The sequence below is a fragment of the Corvus cornix genome, chromosome 4, assembly GCF_000738735.6.
Source record: "Corvus cornix cornix isolate S_Up_H32 chromosome 4, ASM73873v5, whole genome shotgun sequence".
Taxonomy (NCBI): Eukaryota; Metazoa; Chordata; class Aves; order Passeriformes; family Corvidae; genus Corvus; species Corvus cornix.
Window position 1 is genome coordinate 56218446 of NC_046334.1, and position 20823 is coordinate 56239268.

Sequence of the window (20823 nt, forward strand, 5' to 3'; positions counted from 1 at the left end):
TCCATAGCTGTGGCTTCAAAAATGTCAGCATCCACATGCAGTTATAATCATCCAGAATATTAAGAGGCTGTATTAGAGCCAGCAACATTTCTTATGAATAAGGTCTAATCTATGAATTAGTAAGGCTGAAATTATTGCTTAGGTGGGTTAACAGCTCAATATTCTCTAAAAGTCAATAGTGACTAGGTATGGCAGTAGTGTGTTAGGACTGGCCTTGAAGGTGACAGCACATATTTTGCATGTGATGAAGTAGATCCATTAGAAATGTAAACTGGAGTGGTAGGCAAGAAAGATCATCTTTGTGGCAGTATCCTGAGTGGATAAAGAGGAGCAAGAGAGCACTTGACAAAGACAGAAAAGAGAAGGTCACAATAGCTGAGAGGCAAACCCATGAAGTCTGCATTAAAGATTTAGTTGCTGGACAGGGAGAAAACACTGACTCTTAGAGCTGTTGCTCTGAAGGCATTAAATACACACTAGAATTTTAAGTATAAAGGGAAAAATGAGTAAGAGGCGATACCCAGGTTAAAAGACGGCAGGACTGACATATCTAGGAATCTTTCAATGAAACTACTCATGTGACAAGTGTTAATTCACACGCTTACACCTTGGCAGAATAACACAATGTCTTGAATGTACTGGAGATGTGGGTCATGTTGTATCAACAGGCCTGATGAACCATGTGAAGTAAGCTGCTGGAGGCCTGCTACCACCTATGGTGTTCCACAGCTGTGTGCAGCGCTGAGCTCTTTGTGGCCCTGTGTTATTCAGAGAAATCAAATCAAGTATCACAAAGCACCATTGCTTGACGTTCTATGACTATCTCAAAAATCAAAATTAAGCTGGCTGTATTAGTATTTCGTTGTGGAAGATGCATAGGAGTTTTACAAATGATGGTTGGTAACTCTCCTGTAATTCTATGTGACTTTGAAAGTCTAGGAATTTCTCAGTGGTTTGGAAAATGATCAGTATGTTCCCTCGAGCGCAAACACTTGAAAATCATTAAGTTTCTTACGAGAAAATTCTTTGTTAATAAAGAAGTAGCAAAAATAAATCACAAGAAACAGTTGAGCTTCAACTGTGGAATTACAACAGCCAACTATTTTTCATCTTCAGTTTCCATAGAGAGCTTTAAAATACAGACGTCTGACATTTTTAAGGCATTGAAAATTTTTGAAGTTTTTTTCTTTTTAAGGAGGTTTAAGGATCTCTAGCAAAGATGGAGTTATCAGAATGGTATGTGATGAGAGAATTTCTATCTTCTAATGACATAGTTCATGGTCACAGTTAGTGTTATCGTTTCCAGAAATATACACTACCAGATTCAGGGAGCCATATTTTCATTGCATGGAAAAGGATAAACTTGAAATATAATTCCATTTTAAGGGCTCCAGAATACCCACATAATATTCAGAAGATTATAAAGAATAAGTGATATATTGAGAGATTTTGTGCTGCTTCTGACATTTATAGCAACCCAAAACTGGAGTGATGTTATGATACTATCCAGATCCTCAGGTATACTTTTCATCTGGAACTACATCTCAGTTGGAATGTAAGGATGTTTTCTGTCAGTCTTTGAAAAGCTTGCTGATGAGTAATTGTCGTACATAATTTTTTCTATTTCAATCAGTTCTGTAAAAGCACAGGATTTTTTCTTGTCATCTAATTATGCACCCATTGTGAGGAGGCAGAACTTCTTCATGACTACATCATGCCCTGCCCTGCTCACATCATGGGAGACAATTTGCCTGAGATAAAACCTCCATAAGCCCATGGAATTATTGCTGCCTGTTGCCATGGGTCTGAACTGCTGGTTTAGGGAGGGAAGGAATCTTCTGTCATGACATAAGCATCACCAGGACTTAACTGTGGCAGCTCCTTGCACTGTGACAGCTGAAAAAACATTGGACACAGTTCAGGATGTAAACTTAGACAAAAGTTGTGAAAAGGTAGGAATAAGACACTGTGATGTTAGATTGCTGTGGTCTTTTCTTAGCTGTGTTTAATCTGGGAAAACTATGGAAGCCATGCTGGCTTAATGCCTATAGGGAAAGTTGCAAGGTGTTGGTCCTTACCAGATTTAACATATATAGTGGCTGAATGCATCATAGCATTTTGTCACTTTTTTTCAGATTCATTAAATAATTACTAAGAAGAAGTGTTAAATTAAAAGAGACAAGTTTGTCTCTTTTTCCTGCTTTTCTCAGTGATTTGATGAGCTAGAAGATTTACTATGTTTTATTTATTTAATTTCTAAAGGTAATGTCTTAGTTCATTCTCTTAATTTATATTGCTAGTAGTAAATTTAAGAGCAAGAAAAAGGGAGACTGTAGTGTAAGAACAGCTAGCTGCTGAGATAATAAAGTATTTGAACTTATGATACATCAAGATTTTCTGGCCCATTTTCTACTTTGGAAAGAAAGAGTGGGTTTTCCCCTTTTAAGATTAAAAAGCTATGAACTTCTTTTAAATATCTACATGGAATACATATTGCAATGATTTTATTGGATATTGGAATAATTATTCAAAGCTGTTCTTACTAAAAATAGGCAAAAATATTATTGGTCTTTGTAATACATTGGAGGGACATCACTTATAAAGCAATCATTAGATTGCTCTGGCTTTACATCATGATTTTTACCATTAAAGGCAAATATTATTTAAGTTTTTCCTAGTCAAAATCAAGAAATTGTACCCTCTATTAGAGATTTTGTTCTCAGACTTTACATATGACATGGGATTTCCACTTGTATTTTTCCATTTCATGTTTCTCTTGCAGTGCATTGACTTCTACACCCAGCTCTACCAAGTAACTCTATCCATAACTTTCCCCCACCAATGACAGCCTTGCCCAAATCTGTTACTGCATGTGTGCAGCCCCCATTGCTTTATGCAGAGCAATCAAGATTAACTCAGGTCACTAATCTGAACGTTTTAAGCAAAATCCAATGGATTTTGGTTTCTGCAGGCCAGACTCCTGTAAGCTATTTTGAGAGGTGGTAAGGAATATCAGAGGATAGTAACTGTCCTCCTGGAAGCCATGATGAAAATCTGGGAGTGGCTTACCAGCATCCAAATGAATATTAGACTCTAAGAAAAGGAAGTGTAAGGAAGAAATATAACCATTACTGGGACTCCATCTGTAGACCAACTCATTGCTTTTCAGTCTAAATAGATTGGGTCTTTTTTTAACATTAACATTTCATGATATATAGCATTAAGCAATAGCAGTAAAATTAATGGTATCAAGGATCTTAGTCATAGTAAAGTAAATGGAGTCATTGTGTTGTGGTTTATAGCTCCATCACAAGATGAGAAGTGACCATTTAGATATGTTACTAGCTGAAAATATAACCAGTGACTTCAATTTAATATATTTACTCTCACGATAAAATATAATGCTACAAAATGCTTTGATGAAAAGGAGACAGCATTTATAGTACTTTAAGACTGAAACCTTTAATTTGCAGTTACACATAAGAAAAACAAGGCTTCATGCTCTTGTGAATAGAACACCTCTATAATGTGTAATTTATGATTTAATATCTTTTCTCCCACTCCTATTTCCTGCATTCCTACTTGTACACTTTTTTAAAGCTTAATTCTACCATATATTACGGCTTCTGTAGTTAGGCAAGGAAAAAAAAGGGTGTCAATACTTTCAGTTGTTAGCTTAATTCTTCCTGTCATGTTTTGATAGAACTGTATAGGTAAATGAAGATCACTTTTTTTTTGTCTTTATGGAAAGCAAAAAATTAAACAACAAAACACTGGTTTTGGCAAGGTACTTGGAGAGATAAATAATGTTAAGCCAGTTTGTAACCCTACCTGCCAATAGAGTCAGGTCCATTTTTAAGCAGGTAGGAAGGTGAAGATCAGCGATAGCTTTGTGCTATTTTATATTCCTACAGGAGAAATATTATAAGGTTTTATAAAAACCTTTTTTTTTTCTCAAAACCAATAAATTAATGAGGGAAGGTGTATTAAACTCCATAGTAGATTACCTACAGGTACATCAAAAGGAGGGAAAAAAAAAGGCATTATCATGGCCGGTTCACAGCACTTGAGGAACACAAGTTTAGTCACAGCTTTCTTGCAAAAACCTTGCCTCCCCTGGAGATTATCATTCTTATTGTGCTTTGGCATCTACCTGTAAGACTAGCAATTCTTCATTTCTTCTGTGCTTGTCTGCTGTGTCTTGGAAGAAAAGTCATAATTAGCCATAGGTTCGGTACACCTACACCTCTGGGAAAAACTATTCACTTTGCTGATACTTGAGGAGGCAGATTCCTGACACGTGTGTTTGTCTGGTCACTGCCAGCCATGGGGTTCCAGTTTGCAGGGCAATGGCAGCTGCCAGCTTTGCAGAACTGCCACCACAAGCTCTGCTTTCCACTTTTCTGCTTTCAGCCCTGAGTAAGTGGAACTGTCACAAAAGTACCTTTAAAAACATCTTTTAAAAAGTGTTTTCATTTTTACATTTTCAGCAACCAATATTAATGAAAGCTATTAATGAAAAGGAGTATGTCTATTCAGGTGGTGATGTTGCATGTACCCAAACACAACTAGTACCAACCTTTTGGGTAATGGCATACAAGATTGCAGATGTTATGTTTCTGTTGCTGATAAATTAGTCTATTTCAGTTCCACATTGAAGGAAAGCTGGACCTACTTTGCTTACAGCTATTGATTAGATGGCTTAGAGGGAGAAGACATTTAGCCTTGTTTGGAACGAAGAATGAATGAGAGAAAAAAAGAAGAACATAAGGAGAAAGTTCGCATCAAATAAAAGCAAAGTTTCACAAGGAAAAGCTGCCTGCAGAACTGAAATGAATTCAATATTCAGGATGGAGTGTTGAGACACAGATTTTCTGACAGAAAAAGTTTAAGCAGCTTCAGGGAGTCCAATCCTGAGCAAAAATCATAGAACAGTGACCTGTGAACATTACACTGTAAGGCTTTATCTATCCACTGTACAAAAAAAAGTACCTATATTATATCTCTTAGTACCATTACTCCCAGTTCATTCCACTGTTTTCAGTAATGACAACACCTGTTATAATGCAAGTGTACCTGGGGGACTTAGAAGTTGCTGCCAGTTCTCACATAACACAATGAATTTTTTTTAATCTTATCTAAGGAAAGAAAGAAAACTGAGCCCTTGGCAGTAATTGATTTCAACCATGAGGAGGACAGTGCTCTACCAGACAGGATTAAATTTGTTGCAATTGTTCCCCTGCTCATTTTTTGCTGCAATAGAGGTGCTGTTTTTCTGCTGTAAATTTCTTCTTAGATGCTAAATTTTAAGGGATTTAAAGAATAAATCCTTAACCATGAATACACTGCGTGTGACAATGCCAGTACTGCAGACTGCTGCAGGTAGGCCAGTGGCTGTTAGTGGTATAAGATACCAGTTCAGTCCTGTGGTCAGTATTCCTGGATTTCACTGTTAATGTTTTCCATGGAAAATACTTAGTTTTGCAAATATTACTGAAGTGAGAAAAAATAAAAAATAATGAGCTTGCTTCTCCTTTTTCTTGCCTCATCCCTGGAAGTGTTCACGGCCAGGTTGGATGGGGCTTTGAGCAACCTGGTCTGGTGGAAGGTGTTCCCTTGCCTATTGCAAGGGGGTTGGAACTAGACGATCTTTAGGATCCCTTCCAAAACAAACCACTCTATGGTTCACACTTTGATTCTCAATCTATCTTTTCAATTTTTGTTTTTCAAATCAGCCACGGAATAAGCCTTAAAGAATTTGAGACAGCTTATTTTGGGTTTTTTGCTATAATTACAACGCCCCCCGCCCCAACAAACCAACAACAAACGGAATCCTGGCTTGCTGTTACATATACAATGTTGTGTATTACTTGCCACATGCAACAGGTGGAATCTCGTACCGAGGCAGCTGTTTTACCCGGAGAAACTAACCGAGAAGTTGGCAAGTGCCCCACCGACCCATCCTCCGACTGGAGCCAGCCGCGGCTGGGTGCGGCGAGGGGACTGGTGCGGCGGCTGCCCGTCCCCGCAGCTTCCCACGGGCAGCGGTGTCGGGCCGACCCCAGCTCCAGCCCGGGGCGGCCCCGCGGTGCTGTCCCCGAGCCCGGCCCGCCCCGGTTCCCGCGTTGCCCCGGCAACGGCTCCGCGCCTGCCGCGGGCTCCGCCGCCAGCCCGGGAGCGGCTCCCCCCGCCGGGATGAGGCTCCCCCCGCCGGGATGAGGCTCCCCCCGCCGGGATGAGGCTCCCTCCGCCGCGAGGAGCCGCCGGCCGCAGCGCTCGCCTCGCCCGGGGCCCTTTCCCGGGTGACCCCGGGTGTGTCCCGGGCGCCCGGCCCCCGCTGCCCGCATGGCTGTGCCGAGCCGGGCAGTGCCGGCAGGCCGGAGCTGATCCGCCCGCCTCTCCTGGCCTCTGCTGGGGTAGTCGGGATGTGCTCCCTGCCGCTCCCCTCCCACTCGCCCCCTACCCTCGCAGGAGCCTTCCGCGCCTAGTTTAATGGCTTTGCAAAGAAAGCCAGGCAGAAGAACACTTTCCTCAGTGGCGGTGGTCAGACCATGACCTAACTCACCATGAACTTGGAAGGGCTTGAAATGATAGCGGTGTTGATCGTGATTGTGCTTTTTGTAAAAGTGTTGGAACAGTTTGGGCTGATTGAAGCAGGTTTAGAAGGTAAGGGAGTGATTTTCAGTGGCTCGTCTTTTTTCTGTTCTGGTTATTCTCTTGCAGCGAGGCAGGAGGCACCTGTAAACTGGATGTAAAGCACTACCTGAGTCACCTTGAGAGCGACGTGCACATCGGTGGCTGTCTGTTGTGGATGTTGGTTGTGGTGGTTTAATTTTGCAGGAAAAATAAACAGGTATCCGGAAAACTGCCGGTATAAACTTAGGTATTAAAGTCTGAATCTCTGATTCCTGTTTTAAATCTGAAAATTTAAAGTAGTGGAGGGTAGAGCAAATTTTAGGAGGATTATAGACAGTCATACTGCCTTCAAACTGTTTTGTAATCAAAATTGTTTTGTAATTTATTCACGCTAATGTCATCTGTAGTAGAATTGTTATAAGATCAAGATATATCTTTTATAGTATTTAAAAACCTGTTGAATGTTTAATTTACTGTTAACATTTTAAACTGTGCTTGAGGAAGAACTGCAATATTCAGATTCAAACTAAGAAACTTGAACATTCACTAAGGGCAATCAAGTGCAAATTTTATTGCTTGATGCTTTTCTTTTCTTAGACAGATCCCCTCCTCTATTGGCAATACTGTTTCTTTAAAAAGCACTAAAAATTAAAACCAAGAAGCTTACTTTATTTTAAACGTGATTTTTACATGTTGAATAGTGGAATATTGATTATTTTTACCTTATTTCCAAGAGAGCTGTTATTCTTACCATATGAAGAGTTAGACTAAAAAAACACTGCTTGCAGCATGGTCGATAATGTAATGACAATCATTGCATCCCAGTGTTTTATTAGATTACAGTCTTAAGTGGTCTGTTTCTCAAATATTGAAGGTATATTGTATTCTCAGATCTTCCTGTAAGCTGGCATTTGAATACAGTGTACAGACACCTATGAAAAGGAGAACTTTGTTGACTAATTGTGGTTTCATGTGTTACCGTGTAAGAATATAAGCCAAATTTTCTCCCGTGAAAAGGTCTAAGCCAGTCCTGTTTATGTAGCCATTTCAAGAAACATAGTCTTCCTTTCAAGTGATTTTAAATAAGGAAGTTACTCAGCTGATACTCTCTCTGTGTTGCTGTCTTGCGTGGACTTGCTAGAATCTTGCTACAGAATCTTAAAGCCCTGCAGAGATGACAAAAATGTGTTATCAAGTGCGTTTTTATAAATATTTTAATTGTGTTAGAGTACATTTTATTAAGTTTAAATGACAATAGAGAGATTCCTTTAAATCTATGAACTTCTGATTTTCCTTTTGTGCTGTGTTTAGTATTAAATAAACTAAAGTTAGTTAGTTTATCATGTTGATAAATCAACATGATAAATGTTAACATAAAAGTTATTTCTAGCATTGGAGGCTGCAAAGATTGGGAAAAAAATCTATATTTACATTTTAGGTTGTTTGGCATGTTTGGGTGTGCTCTGTCAAGTCTGATTGCCACATCTGTTTGGGTTCCCTGGTAAAATACATCATCTGATTGTTGTCTGTACTTGTTGCTATGGCTGGAGAAGCTGATAATGGAAAGACAGTTCAAAATATGTGAAGATGTCTGTCAGTGGTTGTATTACTTCTGTAGGAAATAAGTTTCTTGTGCAGCTGCCTTTTTTGTCTTCCTCACTGGCCAAAAGTCTGGCAGTCTGTGTGCACAGTCTTAAAGTTTGTTCTTAGCTAGTGCAGGACAGGTTTCCAGCATGCTAGCTAGAGGAAACCACAGGAAGACATGTATGCCCCATTCTTCTGTGATGTTCTACTTCTGTGGATGGCATAAAAGGCATGTTACATGGGAATCAAGTAACAGATATAAATAATGGTGTGTGTTCATGGGCCTTAGTTAAATTTCACAGACTGAAGAATTTTTTTTCCTCTTAGTTCAGGATCAATGCAGATTTCTTCCCTGTTTTTTTTTTTTTAACTTGTGATTTAAAGATCTGAACTGATTGCAATAATAATAATAAAAAAATTTTACATTTTTACTAAAGAATTGAAAAAATATCTAATATGTTAATAAGTATCAAGGCTATTCATTTCCACTCATGAGTGAAAAGTACAGGCATTGTAAAATTGTGCAAATATTAGAGAAGTTTTTGAGTAGAATGTTAAAAAAAAGGAAATTTTACAAGTATAGTCAGACTATGCATGTGCTTTTCCAGAAATCAGTGAGGAAGTTGGTCTCAGCTTTCTGAAAATGTTGGGTCTTATAAAGATATTTGTAGTTTTCTGGGTTTGGGTAGGTTGTATCCCTTCTTTCTTTTCCACAGAGGTTAGTATGTCCCAAAAAGATCTATCTATTTGCTTCATGCAATTTAAGAGTTTATAGTTTATAAAACACATCCTTTATCTACCTGGAGATCAGAGTCAGTAATTGTCTTTAACACAGTGCACGCAATGCAGGATGCTAAAACTCATTCTGAAGCTTTGGTAGAGATTGAGGTTTCAGAATCCTATTGTGTCCCTCTCATGGTAACAAAAGCCTGAAGATAACTTATCTTTCGCTGGATTGTCATGATTCTGAACTTTGTGAAACACCACATTAATTTGAAAGAATTGGATGCAACGATGTAAATCAAGAGCACCCTGTTCAGTGTCATAATTACCATAAGTGCAAGAAATATTCTGCTTCCTTCAGACTCTTCACTGCAAATTATGTGTATGATAATAATAGTTTGCAATTATTTAATTCTTTTTGAAAATAATGTATTTTCAGAGTAAACATTGTATATACTTGCTTATACTTATGCTGCACTCACTCAGATAAGAGTATGCTTTCTATGGTTTTGTCCTATTGCCTTCAACTGCTGAATGATTCTGTTGTTGTAAGAAAGTATTTTCAAATAGATGTTTTTAATATTGTATGAAAGCTCTGAAAGTGATAAGTAGCAGAATAGATTTATACACTTTAGTAGATTGTGGGTTGCAGAGACTTTATCTCTCAGTTAAATATTATTTTATGATGTATTGCACTCACTTAGATTGCAGTATGCTTTCTGTGGTTTTGCCCAGTTCCCTTTAACTGCTGAGTGGTTTTACTGTTGTTATAAAAGATTTTTCAAATAGGTGTTTTCAATATTGTATGATAGCTCCTAAAGTGATGAGTAGCAGAATAGATTTATTCATTCTCATGGGTTGTGGATTGCACAGGCGTTGTCCCTAAGTTAAATATTTAACTCTCCATAGATTAGGTTATGTCCTCCTTGATAAACTTTACTTTTTTTTTAAAAGAGTAATTTATTAGATGTGGAGAGTAATGCATTGATACCTAATCAGGAAAGGTTGTTCCTAGATACACCTCGGTATCAATTTAAAATTATTTCTTCTTGTATGGCAAGTTTTTCCTGAAGTCATTCATAAGTAGGATGAGATACAAGAACTGAGTAGTTATAATATGTATATATGTATATGTATATATATGTATATGTATATATATGTATATATATGTATATATATGTATATATATGTATATATATGTGTATATATGTATATATATGTGTATATATATATATATATGTATAATCTTAAGATTATGCCATACTCAGGATATTGATTTATATGACCTCAGTATATTTTTAGTACTTTTCTGAAAAGTACTTTGTGATCTTCATATATAAGGATCATATGAACTTGAAATGGAAAAAGTTTTCTTTGTGAATATCTTCCTTGTATGAAAGTTTTTCTGGGTAAAGTGTTGGAGACAGAGAGGTTGAAGCATCATGAAATCAACCTAAGTTTAAATGGCTTTGTCCTGAAGTTTCTTGGGAAACCTGGATTGCTTTTCAAAAGCTAAATCACTTATTAATTAAATAAACTGAAAAATAGACCCCTCTTCATCAAGGTATGCACTGAAACCTACACCATTAGGAATAAGGTTCAGAGAAGAAATCTGAATTATACGACTGATCAAAAATATTTAAATAGGAATACCCTGCTTCTTAGGAAATACTCTTACAGTAGTTAGAACATCTAATAGAGAAACATGACTTGGAAGGAGCCATATAGATTACTGTAAAATGTGGGTTCCATATCTCTGTTATTGGTATCTGTCTAAAATCCTTGTTTAGGAGTCCTGACAGTGGCAGCAGTAGAACTTTACAGCTAAAATTGTAATAGTTGAGCTAAATTACTGAAACACTTAATTCCTCCAAAATGTCAAAGCAGCTTCTAATCCCATTTTAGTAATCTTGGCTGTTAACAACTTCCCATTCATCAGCTGGAAAAAAGAGCAAAACCACAGACACAGTGGTAGTTGCTTGTGATATTTACAACAGTTTTTGACAAGGATATGACTGGATATGATTGGAAACGAAGTGGAAGTTACTTGTGGTTGCTCTGAAACTAGCAGCCTGTGGAGCTGTTTTTCCATCCAGACTATGATCTGCTGGGAATGTCAACATTTCCACAGTGATGTCCCTCCTCACAATGTTCTTCATGGATGGAAAAGGAGTAATACCACAGAATTACAGAATGTTTGGGTTGGAAGGGACCTCTGGAGATCATCTGGTCCCAATCCCCTGCTAAAGCAGGTTCATGTAGAGCAATGCAAGGGATTGCACCCAGGCATGCTTTGAACACTTCCAGTGAAGGAGACTCCATGAACTCTCTGAGCAGCCTCTGCCAAGCTTTTCCTCGATATTTGTTTCTGAAGATTCATAATGATGAGCATTTCATCCTACAGATAGCATGTAATAAACAAAGGGGCTTTTATGCCATTTTTCTTTTCTTAGATTTGGTCTGGGTGTCAAAGAGAGTTATGCACAGAATTGTGAAGTATGGAAGCAAGCATGGACCAATTTGTGAAATGATTAGGCAGAGATGACAGTGGACAAAAGACAAAAATATGATAGAAATTTTAATATTAATAATTTCAGGCTTTCCTTAGAAGTAATTTGTTCAATTAATTCTTCATAAATTACAAGGTAAATTGAATCTAAACAGCTGTTGAAACAACTCCTCATATGTGGGTGAGTGAGCAGTCGATAGAAATCTTTAACACAGAACTCCAGTTTTCTTGATTAAATATTTAGCTCAAACAGCACTAGTAAGTCATTTGTAGACAGCAGAATTTATTGTAGTTGATTTGGAATTATGCACATGTGGACATCTCATCAGGTTGTGCATCCTGCATGACTGGTCAGCAAGCCACTACTGGGCAGAATGAATAAGAGGAAAACTCCTCCCATTTTTCATACTAGAAGCTCCAATTTATGGATGCAGTTTAAAAAAAAACCAGAAATAGTCAGGTGAGAAAAGCAGCTTGCTAGCCATGAGAATTTGTGATAGGTACCTTCACCCTTTAGATGCCTGCTTTAAGCAGTCTGTCATCTCTGAGTCATCTTCTGAAGGCTGGTCCATTGTTGCTGAAAAACTTGGTGTTTCCAGGCTGGTGTCTGCTGAAGAGTGTCTTTTCTGAACACTTACTGTCACTCTCAATAGTAATGTGTGTGTCTGGTGTTCTACGTCTACAGAGACTGAAGTTGATGAATACTGTAATTGAAAGGATGCCAAAAGAAATATATGGATAGAGTCCTACACTCTGAGTTATTAATACAATGCTTTCTTGCAAACTTACTAGTTTATAATTAACATTTAAAAAAATGTATTAGTTTCCTATGCAAGTTTTAAATGCATCAATTCATTTGCTTCTTCCCCTTTTCCCCATATATTCACTATTACTCTCACATTTATAAGCAATGTAGCTACTATAACACAGAAGAAAAATGAGTTTTTAACTAAAGCTTCTCATTTTATTGGAGGCTTGCAACATTTTGGTTATCTAATTCATCTTCCTACAGAATTCATAATTTTTTATTGTATTTTTCTGGCTGATTTAACCATCAGCCACCTTCACTCAAAATATTCCTCAGCTTTAGAACATCTGTCTTTTTGGCATACAAATAATTTTACATATTCTTAAGGTTTAGAGAAGTTCTTGTGTTTTAGCCATTGTTATTTTATTTTTTTTTTATAGGAGAGTTCTTCCTTTAGTTATCTGACCTATTTCTCTGGTGATTAATTGTTCAGCACCTGGTAGAAAGTTCAGTTCAGCCAGACTGAATGCTGCCTAGATCTAATGAGGTAGATGATTTAATCTGACACAACAACTCTGTTTTCCCTTTCTGCAGTCATTTTTTTCCAGTGGTCTCTCTAGAGGTATGTGGTTCTCCAGGCACATTTTCTTTATTGGATCAATGGTCAAAAAAAAATTCTTCTCTAAACAGACAAAATTTCAATCATCTGGAGTTGACTACAACAGCTACTTTCTTATTGTTGATAATGGGAGATAGTGATAGAAAAGGAGAGTAGATCAGGTAATATATGTTCATTAATCAGGTATTTATTTATCAGTAGTTATATCAGAGTTATTGTAGGGAATACTGCTACTTTTACACAGAAGAAATATGAGTTTTACTCTCATTACTAAAACCAAATTCTAATACAGAAAATAAAACCAACATCTGAAACAGAAAAGAAAAAGGGTTACCAGAGAAGTGAGTTGTTTAGGACTTTAAGGAAGATACCTTTATTGGACATAAGCATTATGATATTATATCAATAACACTCAGGAATTGCTGTAGGTACATCAGAACAGACTCTTGTACATCCACAGTTTGATCTATTCTTTTGGTACTAGAAGCTCATACTCAGCATTTTTCTAACTGTGTCTCTACAAAGTGATGGGATGTCTCTAGGTAATCAGAAATGACAGTTTCTGCTGGTGGAAAAAATCGTCTATCTACAGCCACTTTTTGCCTGTGTCTGAGGAACTTTCAGGAACAGTGCGTGAGTTTCTCTGATGGTGACAGCATGCTTAACAGTTGCACTTAAAAAGCAGGCATAGATTTATCTTGTTTAGTGATCCTGGTATTTCTGGAAAGCCAAAATTTCTGCTGATAATCCATAATATTCAAGTGCAGTGAGTGTTATACCCCTTGGAGAGTAAGATCATATTCTTCTCTATAGAAGGGTGTAGTCGGTCCTCTTGGAAAGTAATTTATCATCTCAGTAAAGTCCTTGACTATTTTTTCATTTGAAAGAACTTTTTTTTCCACACTGAGTCAAATTTTATTTAGCCTTAGCATATACATGTTACATTTTGAAATTATATTAATATGCCATCTAAGTTACCTCCTTTGAAGTCCGAGATTTAAATTTATATCTGCAAGACAGTGAGAGTATCTGTACCTTCAAATATCAAGTTAGCCACTGAACACCTAGTAAGATCCCAGGGATAGAAGGTCCATCAGATGTCTGCCTTGCTTCACTTGTAACTTGCAGCTGGTGATAAAAGGAATTATGCACAGTTTGCATTTTCTAATTTTTTAAGACATTCAGACAAAAATTACTATGTTCGTTAGGTATATTTATTCAACGTCAATGTAAATTGTGTTAGTTTCCCGCTTACTCATCACAGAGCTCAGAGTTCACATTCTGGCCAATTTTATGGTTAGATAAGTAGTCTCAGATAAATCAGGTTACTAGAACAGGAGCAATTGTTCTCAGAAGTAAAGAGGTGTAATGTAAGGCAGAATAGGATGCTGAAACTGGTGCTTTGCAAGTTGACAATTAAGATATGACAAAGTGTAGATCACTTGCTCACAATCAAAATTGATTTAATAGTTCAGAAATAATAAAGAAGTAATTGAAACAGGGAAGTATTCTCAATCAACTCAGATGCTGACCCAGTCAATGAGAACTGGCTCACCTTTGAGTTAGGATTGCAAAAAATGTAATAATCTGTTAAAAGTTATACTTAAAATGCTAGTAATTTTTCTATTTGCTTCCTTACCATTATCTTACAGGACAATTATAAGAAGCTCACTTTCTGAATTCTAGAATTTTTGGACTGAGCCAAAAGTTGACAGACCCAAAACATTTCTATTTAAAAGGTAAATCTCATTGTAAAAACCCAAGCTAAACATTCATCGCAAATTCCTTTGACAAGCTGGCCCAGCATATAATTACTTTCAATTCCACAAAAGTACCTGGTTCAGGTTTTTGTTGCTGTTTAGCCTAAGAGCTACCTATATAATACCTTTACCTATTTTTTGCTAGATTTAACATACTATGCAGCATCCAATTTCATTATTCTTTGTAGACTAACTTAATCTCTGTTTAGGAACCTCACTTTTTTCTTTCAGAAACTGAGTAAAACTACTTCAGCACTTGTACCATTTGTTTTCTAGATGCAAAATAAGTGTTGTGGTTCTTTTCTGAACCTTTTTCAGTTTTTAATAATCTTCTTAGGATATTGATACTCAAACTGGACAGAGGACTCAAAATTGGTCTGACAGATCAGAAGTAAGACATAATATGCCTGCCTTGCCCATACTTGATACCTTACCATTGATACAGCTGAGCAATAATTAGCTCATCTCATACTTTTTTTTGCAAAATAAAGATAATCACATCAATGATTCTACACAGAAATAAAAATATAGTGAAATTCTTTCTTTTTTTGTGTGTGTGTGTTTTTTGTGGTTTTTTTTCTTTGGTTGGTTTTGGGGTTTTGTTTTGGTTTGTTTGTTTGTTTGTTTGTTTTTGTTAAAAGAACTCATTAGAAAATCTTTGGTAATTTTATTTTTTAATTTTAAATAACCATACTAAAGATTTGACCTTCTGCTATGAGGTCTGATATGGATTATTACAAGTGTACCACCTCCTGTGGTTTTGTTCATCCTTAATTTGCCTACCATAAATAAAGAAATAATGTGTTGGATTAGGAGTTCTGCTGCAGAACTGTTTTTTGGCTTTGGGGTTATCATACTAAGTTTTAGAAGAAATTATCTGCAGTTACTTATCTTTATGAATATAGGTGAGTATAAAGAGGTACACTTTTTTTTCATCTTTGGAAGATCTCCCTTCCTCCCATTTTTGTCTTTTGTTCCTTCTTAAAGAAGTAGTAATCTGGGGATTTTCCTTCTGGTTATAAACCTGGATGTTCACAACTCTTAATTTATAGAGAGAGATTTTGCTGTCATGAAAAATTATAAAATGTAACTTTTTATTCACAGAGTTTTATCTCTGTAGTGAATATTTATCGAAGTGGTAAAGTATCTAATTCAATATTGGTTTATTTTCTATATTCACTAACACTTTTAGACATCTCTTTGTTATGTGGATGCATAGAATAAGGAAGTGTAGGACTGGATTCCCAAGTACCATGTTCAACATGTTGTACTATTGGTATCACTATTTGGACCAAAGCAGATTCCTTTTTTTTTCTTGTGGGTGGAGGGATTTTCTATTATAATTGAAGAGCAATAATGAAACTCTTTTGTTATTTTTCTAGTAAGTGTTTTCTGTTGTTTAAAATATGATGGACTCAGTAACCAAGTACATGGCTATTTGGATCCAGTTGAAGCTGATTACAGTCTTGACCTCAGCCTGTTTCTTGAAAGTGAGCTGTAATTGGCAAGTAATGCAAGACCTTGAGCAGTGCCCTTGCTGGGAAGATGAAAGGTGAAAATCATCCCCCTTCATCCATCAGATAGCTTGTCAGTTCCAGGTCTTTTCTTAAATGATCACTGAAGGGAATGATTACCTCGCTCCGAGTCAACCACCTGACCTGCTTTGGACTCATATATTTTTCAGCAGCAGACATGGCTGTGAGTGGCCATCCTAGTTCGTGGCAAAATTCAACAGGTAGTGAATCAATCTCGTCTGCAGCTTTTTAGTGCCATACTTTTAAGGACAGATCACTGTTACTGAGTCCTTGTGCTCATGGAAGAAATATGTCTCATTTTTAGTCCTGTGACATCTTGCTTTGAGGTTAGAGAAAGTGTGTTCAATATGCCACAAATGAAAGCGTGTGCTTTGGTATTTCTCCACGCTGTGCTAGTTTTCTCCAGGGGAGATTCTCCAACTAGGAAGTAGTTAATATTCCCAGTAGGAACCAAGTGGGAGGACACTTCAAGAGGAAGCAGACATTTACAGCAGACGCTCTCAGATGTCAAACAGCCTCCACCTTGAGCCTAAAGAGGACCAATATTTTATTTATATTATTTTTTAACTGATAGTTAAAGGTTCTTTTCTTGAAGAATGAATTTTTTTTAATATATGAACTTCTTTTCTAACATACTATATGTTGTAATATAAGTTTAGGAAATATGTTCTAATGTAAATTTAGGAAACACCTTCAGTTTATGGTGTGTCTGATCATTTGAGTCTTTCATGTCACCAAGCACCTTCACCAGTGTTCTGGTAGTGTGACTCAGATGGAAACAGTTAACCATTTCCTGGTGAAGGGCAAAAGGAGTTCCGTATGTTATTATTAGTATAATATTGCTAATAAGATTGCTTCATGAACTTTCCAACAGCTAGATCCCATCTTTCTTGGGACAGCTTTCAAATGCTGAAAGATCCTAAAACATTGAGGGATATCTAGGTGGTAATGGCTTAGCTAGTTTTTTAGTATCAGAGAATCATTAAGATTGAAAAAACCTCCAAGATTGTTGAGTCCAATCTTTGACTGAATACCACCATATCAACTAAACCATAGTACTAAATGCCTGCCACATCCAGTTGTTTTTTGAACGCTTCCAGGGACGATGACTCTACCACTCCCCTGGGCAGCCTGTTCCAATCTTTGACAAGCCTTTCAGTGAAGAAATTCTTTCTTGTGGCATTGTTCTGCAGCATATTCTAAGGTTATGCTCTATACCCTGTGCTGAATTTGTGTCCTGACAATCACTTCAAAAAGGATGGAAAGTTGTTTAGCAGCAAATGAAAGGTACAAGTAAGCAAATAAAGTTTTTATTCCTCAAACATATGAAGTTGTAATTGAGCTTCAGCTAGAGATCTCCCAAAGTGTAACAAGCAGGTGGATTTAGGGACTCAGCTTACTAAATTACTGTCCAGTATTCATCCATTAGTCTGTTGCTGTCTCTTTAATGTGGCAAAGACATTAACAATGTAGATAATGATGCCCATGATCCAATTGGGAATACTCTTATCTACATCCCAAACAGTTACATTTGGCATAATGGCTTTGTATACTTACTGCTCAGAGCAACTAAGTAACTTGGACATGAGATATGCCTTTGCAAATTCCAGTCTCCTCTGAGCCTCCTTTGTATTTTATTGTCTACTGCAATATACAGTTGTTTTGTTTAGATCTATGGGCATTGATGTTTTTCCTGTGCTTTCCTTTGAAATCCTAGCTCTATAGCATAAATCTTGATGGACTTTACCTTACATCACATCCATACTGGCTGCCCAGTTTTCCAGTTTTCAAATCCCACAGTCCTCAATTCAACTCACATTGGCTACAGCCTTTTGCACACTGGATATGGCTAAAGCACAAATCATTTTCTAATACAGAGTTTAATTAGTTTTTTTCTGAGATGACATCAAATGCTTTTATCTGCTGTAACTTTGCAGCCACAGTCTCATGAATATGATCACTGGACATCTTAGAGACGTAACGGTCTTTTTTGTTGATTCACCTTGTGTTTACCTCTTAACATTTATTTTGGGCAATGATTGCCAAGAATTTGGCAATAACTGCTTAGTAACAGGAATACAGCCCACAGTTTGTCATCTGGGAGCAACTGCCTGTAGAACAAACACTGGTGATGGAGTGCATAGGCAGAACAGGTTTCCTTTTGACAGTCTGCTTATCAGACTTGACTGGAAAAAGCATAACTTTCAAGCCACTCCAAGCAAGTTAGTTCGGCTTTCAATGAGCGAAACGGTTATACTCAAAACTAATATTTGTGTCATTCCAAAGAACCCTCTTGGCTGGGAGCCTGTCTCTGGCAATGGTGTACAGAGCTCAGAGAAGTGTATGCTAGTCTTACCAATTCTCCAGGTTTGTCTTAAGTGTTGGGGTTACATTTGCTGCCTTCCATTTGTGTGGCATAAGAAACATGCTATAGACAGTATTGATTTTGTAATGTTGTACTAGGGTTCCCAGTACATTGTCAACTAAAGGGATATAATCCTGCTTGCTATAATCTGCTACAAATCAGTTTTTCTATTGTTATAGTACCTTTTTTACTGAGGTGCCGTTGAATCTGAATTCAATGTGCCTTCCTTGAATATTCAATCTCTGACTCATCTGTTTTGAGTAGCTAGTTCAGCATAGGATATATTTTAACTTCTTTGATTCTGAATTATTGTAACCATTTGTAATCATGTTCTGTTTAAAATGTGCAATGTATTCTTTTCTGTCAGTACAAAGCAGCAGTGAGGTAATACCAGGAAAGCATGGTGCTGATGTGAGAAACCAAACGTGGAGATGAAACTGCCAAGGTAAGCCAGGCCATGAGGTCTCTGCTTTCCATTCCTCACCAAAGCCTGCTGCTGTCCAGCAGCAATGCTGCAGTACACAGTCAGCTCATCTACACCTGGCTAGAAAGTATATTTCATCTCTGGATTAGACCTTCTTCAGCTATATTTTTGGACAGTATTTTACAACAGCAGCAGTAGGGTTATTTGTTGTCAGTATTTACACTGGGATTAATTATTTTTTGTTGGACCGCTTGGAACTGTTCTCCAAAGCAGAATCTGAGAGGAATTTATAACTGTCCATTCTTTTCTAGTGTAGAAGTGTATACAGTTCACATGTTGGCTTTTTGGAATCTTTAGTAGATCACCTAGGACAGTGAGACTAAAGCAGCTGCGATAGTCAATTATTTCTCAAAGGAAGCATTTTCGTTATGACAGGAGTAAATAATGATAATTTTGTCCCCAAAAGAATTTGTATCAGCAAATTCTGACATTGGGGTTTCCCAACGAGTTGTTGTGCACCATAACAGGATCGGCTGTGCTTTTGAATGTAACAGGCATACACATGGAAACTCTTTGGAAAATTTCCTCTTTTTTTATGTTTCCCTCTGATTACAACCCTTTAGCTACTTAGCTATTTTCTTTAAAGGTGCTCAAAGGCAGGGCTTTGAATTAAACAAGTTAATAGAGCCAAATTGGAGATCCTGGGAAGACTGTAGAAGAGGGTAGTCTTAGGAGCAACAGATACCTAGCAGCTCTGATTTAGTACCATCAATAAAAGAAGTTAAGACAGGACTTCCCCTAGTATTTCATGGACTCTGTGTAGCCTTTCTGACAAATACATCTCCACTGAGGTTCTGTTCCTGGCAGTTCTATTTCAGGAAGAAGGAACGTATATGAGAATGTGAAAAGGCTACCAAAAATTAGGTGGAAACGATTATAACTTTGGAGTTACTAGTTTGTTTTCAGCCTTCAGCTTTCTAATTAAAATCTCAACACATGTGACTGTTATTTAAAGCTAATGCAGATTTCATAGATTTCATAGTAAATTTTACAGAATAAAAACTGGTAGGGGCTCCACTGTGAGGAGCAGTATTTTAATTTCAGGATATCTATATAGTGGTAATTGCTCAGTCTTTGCAAGTAAAAGGAGAGTTTTTTCCTTTTATGCCTTGCAAGGGATATATAATGGATGATAAAGAGATTGCTTTATAAAGGAATCTCCTGTAGAGCCTAACATGTAATTATCCATTACAGATATTGAAATGCAATTGCTGGGCTGCATATGTCAGTCCTCCTCTGTTACCCAACAATCACATTTGGTTTTTAATTCCTAATTTTCTTCTGTCTTCTCTTGGCACAACCGTTATATTTCTTGTTGTCATTATCTGATTTTGGCCTGTTTTCTACCTTAAAGCACAGATAATTTTTTCAGCAGTTTAGTCTAACTGATGATTAGCATTTTTCTCATGTATACAGCTTTATGAAGATTCAGCAAGCTTGTACAGCAAAATAGGTTGTAGCCTGTCTCTTATTTTCATGGCCATTTTAACTGAAAAGACATTTCTGGCTTTCTAGACCCCTTCCAGAAGCAGTTTCTAAAGTGCAGCAAAATTTTAGTTCTAAATAATACATTTATTGGCATTTTCAGATAAAAATGTATATTTTGGACTTACTGTATGTAATTAAAACAAGCACAGCATTTTTTCTTCTTTCTTAAGTGTATGTATTCTAGGTTGCAGAAAATATTGCCATGTTCCCAGTAGCATTGATAGCACTGTTCTGAAGCTGGGAATAATTTCAGTATTTGTTCATATCAACCTGGAATTACTTTGTGTAGCTGTGGACAGTATGGAGAGAGGAAAGTAAGAAGCTGGGAGGTAGAAAATCAGACATTTCACTGTCTTTAATTTTCTGTGACTA

General features: G+C 37.0%; 1 protein-coding gene across 8 annotated transcripts in view; it reads left to right on the top strand.

The window, feature by feature from the left end:
- The window catches only part of KCNIP4 (potassium voltage-gated channel interacting protein 4), a 400171-nt gene that overhangs the window by 208368 nt on the left and 170980 nt on the right, over positions 1 to 20823 (top strand). The window contains exon 1 of one of the 8 annotated variants that reach the window (XM_010401849.4): positions 6384 to 6666. The exons of the other annotated variants lie outside the window; for them this stretch is intronic. Coding sequence (XP_010400151.1) covers positions 6567 to 6666 — 100 coding nt within the window. The 5' untranslated portion in view covers positions 6384 to 6566. Of the gene's footprint in view, positions 1 to 6383; positions 6667 to 20823 lie in introns of those variants that run through there. 8 annotated transcript variants of the gene reach the window in all.